Genomic DNA, 6,100 nt, shown 5'->3' on the forward strand with positions numbered 1-6,100 from the left:
TAAATCTTTTAATCATTTTTACATCTCCACTTTTTGGAGCTTGAAGGTAATTCCTTCCCCACCATTGTAAGGGGTGAGTTCCTTCCAACAGCTGTCATCAATCGATTCTCAAGCTACCATGGCTTCAACATCTCTTGTAAACTCTTGATTGTAAGACATCTTGAATTAAGAAGTGGCAAGCTATGGTTCTCAGTATTTCTCGTTGTTTAAAATTTCTTATTAGTTTTTGTGTAATTTCCATTGAAGAGGCAACCTTCATTTCACTCTTTGTATGGAGCAGTAGGACAAGGAACTTGCAACAGCCTGGGAAAAGCTGCCTTTATCCCAGAGGCACAGTGAGAAAATGTGAAACCATCCTATGACTATAAAAGAATGTACTTGATAATCATTTGAATGCAATGCTATTGTACCTTGTACTTTCAATCCCCTCTCTCTCTACTCAAGATTATGTTTATGAGTCCAAGCTAATCTATCTTGGGACCTAATTCACTTGAGTAACAGTCAGTGTGTCTAGTCTCTTGTCATTGACTTCCATCCTCAATAGCTAAGCCTTGCTCAAGGATCCGTATTTCTCAACAGGTGTTAGCATTAGTACATTTTATGGGTTTATTAATTGCATTTTGGCATTTGGAAAGATGCCTGAGTAGGCAGTTGGGCAGCATCGAACTTAATTGTCTCTAGCCTCATTTCTTGGCCTATTTATAGGTACCTCCTCTCCACTTTCTGTTCATTGCACATCTATATCCATTGGAGCAGAGGGAGACGAGGTACTCTGGTGGTCATCAAAGCCTGTTTGATTTGCACACATCTTTTCATGTTCTAATATTCTGGATTCCATGACCCATTTCTTATTTCATTGAGTTCTTGTTTCTTGCCTTTTTTGTTCATCTCTTCCAATGTTCAGCAGTTGTTTCTTTTTGCCTCCATGTTCACATCTCTTTCTCACAGCTCGTTCATCTATCTCATTTCTTTTAATCTGAGCATACACTTGTTAGACCTCTCTGGGGGCTTCCTCCACTCCTTGCACATCCATTCATTTATACATCACTTATTCATCTACCTCATATGATTTCATGTCAGCATACACTTGTTAATTGCATTGTCTGTACACCACACTTTGTTGGGACTATGGTTCTCACAATATCAAATCTCAAATTCTCACTGAGTGTAGAGATCCTTTCATCTCTTTGCAGAAGAAGCTTACCTGCAGATTGCTGTGTCATAAATTTGTCATGCTCAATAGTACTTTAGTGCACCTTGCTTGCTCCCACAAAGGCGCAGAAGCCAACAGCCAATATATATGGAAGCAGTGGGTCACCAAGTTGACTCCCTTCAACTTTTCTAGTACAATGGCCCAAAGACAAATGTCAATGAACAGATGCCAAAATGCAAGGAAACAATGCAGTCACCCTTAGTACAAATTTTCAAATCTACTTGGTGGAAATTAAAAGCTAAGATTAAATCTGTTTTTTACTCTGAGCTCAGGTAAAAGCCAATATGCTGTTTTTGCTCAAATTTTGTCAGAGATGCTCAAGATCTCCAGTAGTAACCTTAAGCATTAACTTGTATTTGTAGATGGACAAAGTGGTGGATAGTCAAGCCAAAGCAGGAAGCCTGAACATTCGAAAGCCGGGGTTCACAATGGAGACAAGGCAAGTTTCTAGCATGCCAGAGTATCATTCTCCTCCAACTGCTGTGTCTTGCCATCTTCCACAGCAGTGCTGCTGGTGCAGGTACTTCATGAAGTATCTGACCCCCAAGTTCTGGCTACCTGCTCTCTTTGGGATCCCTCCAAGTATGACACAGTCATCCTACTAATTTGTGGCATCATCGACTCCTCCTTCAGCAGCACCCACAGCAGAGGGCCTCAAGTAACAAGGCTCGTGTGATTTTTCTTGCCTCTGCTTCAAGCATTCACTTACACTCCAGTGGCTTCCTCCACTCCTTGAGAATCCATACATTTGTCCCTTCCTTGTTCATTGTTTTCATTTCATTTCATCTCAGCATACACTTGTTAATCATTGTCCATACATATTGTGCACTTGGTTAGACCTACTGTTCTCACATATGGTGTCAAATCTTGGATCCTCACAGAGTGCAGAGGTCCTTTCATCTCTTTAGATGTTGATGTTGGAAACATGAAGAAGAAGGTCTCCCTCCAACCAACCAACTTACCTGCAGATGCTCTGTTCCAGTTTTTCCCCGCTCAATACTATTACTCTAGTGCACCTTGCCTGCTATTCATATCACAAACAGTCTACTGCTGTTGGACAATCATTACCAAGTGCACTTCAATCTTCAAGAGCATGATGCTAGCTTGCACCTTGTCCAGCACTGTGCAGTTCTCTATTGTTGTAACATAACAGCATGACAAGTGACCATAAACCTACATATCATCAATGAACATGTAAGGTTTCTTCATAACGTTAGAAAGGCTGAATATTCCAGATAGCCATGTCATACACTAGTGTTCTGATGTGTGCTCTGTGCCAAAGCATGTAGCCCTCGTAGTCTTCTTCTTCCTATGGCATTTTGTGAACCACATACCTAGCCATATGTAAATCTGGTTGCTGAGTGTATGTCGGTATCCTTACTGCACAAAAAATAAGCACTTCCAGTTATACCAATCAACCGATCTCCTGGATTCTTCGGTATTCTGTTTTTTCCTCCCATAGCTTCAACCTTGTCTGCATCCACTTGCTTTTCAGCACTTGCAAAGATATTGCCCATGCAGACATAACTTGCAGCTTCCTTTTCATCCAACTGCACTGCATGTTCAAAAGCCACTCTTGCAAGTTCCATATTTCCATATCTTTGGCAAGCACCCAACACAGTAAGCCACAGAGTAACATCAGCCGGAAACGGCATATCCTTTATTGCTGTTACAGCCTTGTCTAGGTGCCCTGCACGAGCAAAGAGATCGATTATACAAGTGTGGTGCTCTAAGGCTGGCATAACACCAAAATTTGAGCTCATGCTCTGAAAATACATCTGACCCTTATCCAGGAGACCATTGTGATTGCATACATTGAGCATAATTGTGAAGGTGCTCAAGTTTGGTTTTATGCCTTCTCCTGTCATTTCATCAAATAAATTAAAAACCTGTTCAGCCTTTGCAAGCAGAGCATATCCTGTCATTAGCACATTCCATGTGATCACATTACGAAGTGGAAGCTTGTCAAACACTTCTTGTGCTTTTGCAAGCATGCCACATTTGGCATACATATCTACAACTGCAGTGCCAATAGTGGCACTTTTTTTCAGTAATCCCTGTCGAACAGTCTCAGTATATATTTCATGGCCTTTATCTGCAGCTCCTATGCTGCCACAGGCTTTCAACATGCAAACAAAGGTGACTGCATCCGGATAGAGGCCTTCAAGTTGCATCTGTGCATAACACTTGATTGTTTGTTCACCATGCCCATGCTGGGCATATCCTGCCATTAATGCATTCCACGAAACAACATCCCGAACTAAAAGCTCATTAAATACTTCTTGTGCTTTAGCGAGCAAGCCACATTTGGCATACATATCTACCAATGCATTGCCAACTAAAACATTTTCTTTGAGCAGCCCATCTCTAATAATCTGAGTGTGTATTCTTTGACCCTTGTCTGGAGCTCCAATGTTCCCACATACTTTCAACGCACAAACAAAGGTGACTGCATCTGGAGAAAAGCCCTCAAGTTGCATTAGCTCAATAAACTTTAGTACTTGCTGACTATACTCATGCTGGGCATATCCTGCAATTAGTGCATTCCATGAGACCCTATCTCGAGTTGCAAGGTCATCAAACACTTCCTGTGCTTTTCCAAGCAGGCCACATTTGACATACATATCCACTAATGTATTGGCAATGATAATATTCGTTTTCAGCAAACCCACTTTGATGATTTCCTCATGGAGTTCTTTGCCCTTGTCTGCAGCTCCAATGCTGCCACATGCTTTTAACAAGGAGACAAAGGTGATTGCATCTGGAGAGAAACCCTCAGCAACCATCTGTTCAAAACACTTCAGAGCTTCCTCACCATGCCCATGATGAGCATAACCTGTGATCAGCGCATTCCATGACACCAGATTCCGAATGGGAAGCTTGTCAAACAATTCTTGTGCTTTTGCAAGTGAACCACATCTGGTATACATACTGACTAACATGCTGCCAAGGAAAACATTGTTTTCCAAGAGCCCCATCTTGACAACATCAGCATGTATTCTGCTACCTGTGCGCAGGTCCTTTTTCTTGGCACAAGCCTTCAGTAAGGCCACAAGAGTGTATGGATCATTAGTAGTTTGTTGCATTTGCTGCTGATTTCTGCAGTCCAATCGACAGGTGTCCTCCTGGTTGCTATCAACCTCTCCCTCTTCTGCTTGACGTAAGAGTTGTGCATTTTTCCTCACACAGGGCTCTTTTTCCTTCTCTTCTTGCTGTTGATTTCTGTATTCTAATCTATGGCTGTCCTCCTGGTTGCTGTTATCCTCTCTCTCTTCTGATTGACATAAAAATTGTGTCTTTCTGCCTACTACAAATAACTCTTTATCTTTCTCTTCTTGCAGTCTCCCTCTGAAGGAATGATACTCTGCCTCCTGTTCGTCAGAATTGCGTATAATTGCTGTCCATTTCCCTGCACACAATTCTTCTTTTTCTCCTCCTCCTTCTTGCAGTCTTGATCTGTGTCCAGGAGCTTCCCGGACAACAGGATCGCACGGCTCCTTGATCCATAGACAATTCTTGGGGGATTGAAGGTGGAAGGCTGGACTTACAACATCCACGCGCGCTCTCTGAACCGAAGCAGCATCTCTAGAGTCCCATTCCGAGAAGCAACTGAATCCATCCGTTGATGACAATGGCTGCCACGAAGGCTCCGTGTAACAATCCAAAGATGACAGCCTGATCATGTTCATGCGTGCCGAGGTCCAGTCCTTTCGTCCATGAATAAATCTTCCTTCGCAATGAGTATGATTATATGCGTTTGTCTTTACCATTGGTTTAGAAGAAGTTTTTTACATTAGTACGGTTCCCTTCCGAGCAAAAGCTAACGATAGAGTTTGTCTAAAACTTCTATTTTGCAAGGGAAACAAGATGCACATGTTTCAAACATTTGTAACCTATATGCAACAACAAGAAGCCATGGAGGAGTCAACGATGGAGGTGCTTCTGTCAATTATAAGGGTTGGATCAATTTTATGAGTGGAATATATTTAATATCTCAAAATCTATGATAGGAAAATGCAATTACGTGGTATTGTCGAGGATCAAACGATGGTGTGTTTTGACCCGATTGTGTTGTAGCAAAATTAAGACACATGTTGATGACATATGGTTGAAACATGGCACAACCTAGGGGAACTTCAAGTAAGCTCTTAAAGAAGAGTATTTTATAAAGGATCCAAAACAAGATGATGATCTACAACAAGTCACAACAAGATGTAAGTATGGTATGTTGGCTACAAGAACTATTGATATCGTTTGATCCAGGAGGTGGAAGATGGTCTATGTGCATGATACTTTGGGATATTACCATTTGGCCTTTCGATCTAGGTGGATACTACATGGATCATGCTAATGATGAAGAGATTTGGCACATGCCAAAGGATGTGTAGCTTTAGAGTGTGTGGACGTCATGCGGTTCGGAAGGCTAGACATAAAAACTCTATGTAAGCATATTTGGAAGATATAGAAGGCTCAAATTGAGTGGACCTTACCTAATGTATATTACACTTGACATGTCCTGCAAAACTTGAATATAGAAGCATTCGTATAAGCTCTTATCAAGTGAATGTACTTTAATATTAAAACTCATGAATCAAGGTCTAGACCTTGTGACACTTCAAAGGATAAGAAGGAGGGGATATTATTGGGAAGAAAAAGCATGACTTTATGGACCACATCAAAGCATGGGTAAAGGAGGAGAATGAAATGCATACTTTAGGTTAAATAGGTGCAATTTTGGGGTTGTTCTCGATCATGAGGAACATTCAAAGCTATCCACAAAAACTTAGGGTCGTTCATAGACAAGAAGACTGCTAAATTGAAGAGAACAAAATAAGGATACTCATAAAGAACAATAACTCCTCAAAATTATATCACTTGCATTCTTTT

At 41.2% G+C, this 6,100-nt stretch overlaps 1 protein-coding gene across 1 annotated transcript; it reads right to left on the reverse strand.

Annotated features, from left to right (window-relative positions):
* Window positions 1-274: 274 nt before the first annotated feature.
* LOC148035700 (pentatricopeptide repeat-containing protein At4g38010-like) lies at window positions 275-4,967 on the reverse strand. Its single transcript, XM_087677706.1, has 2 exons — window positions 1,475-4,967; window positions 275-1,341 (listed from the first exon to the last, which is right to left on the reverse strand). Exon 1 carries the CDS (start codon window positions 4,900-4,902, stop codon window positions 2,548-2,550), a length of 2,355 nt encoding a protein of 784 aa, XP_087533832.1. The 5' UTR covers window positions 4,903-4,967; the 3' UTR covers window positions 275-1,341; window positions 1,475-2,547.
* Between the last annotated feature and the right edge of the window lie 1,133 nt (window positions 4,968-6,100).

The sequence above is a fragment of the Lygodium microphyllum genome, chromosome 5, assembly GCF_053477565.2.
Source record: "Lygodium microphyllum isolate KBCC chromosome 5, Lygodium_microphyllum_v1.1.10, whole genome shotgun sequence".
Taxonomy (NCBI): Eukaryota; Viridiplantae; Streptophyta; class Polypodiopsida; order Schizaeales; family Lygodiaceae; genus Lygodium; species Lygodium microphyllum.

What these genes read in the sequence shown, in the direction of transcription:
- LOC148035700 (XM_087677706.1), bottom strand. Translation starts at nt 4,902, where the DNA reads ATGAACATGATCAGGCTGTCATCTTTGGATTGTTACACGGAGCCTTCG.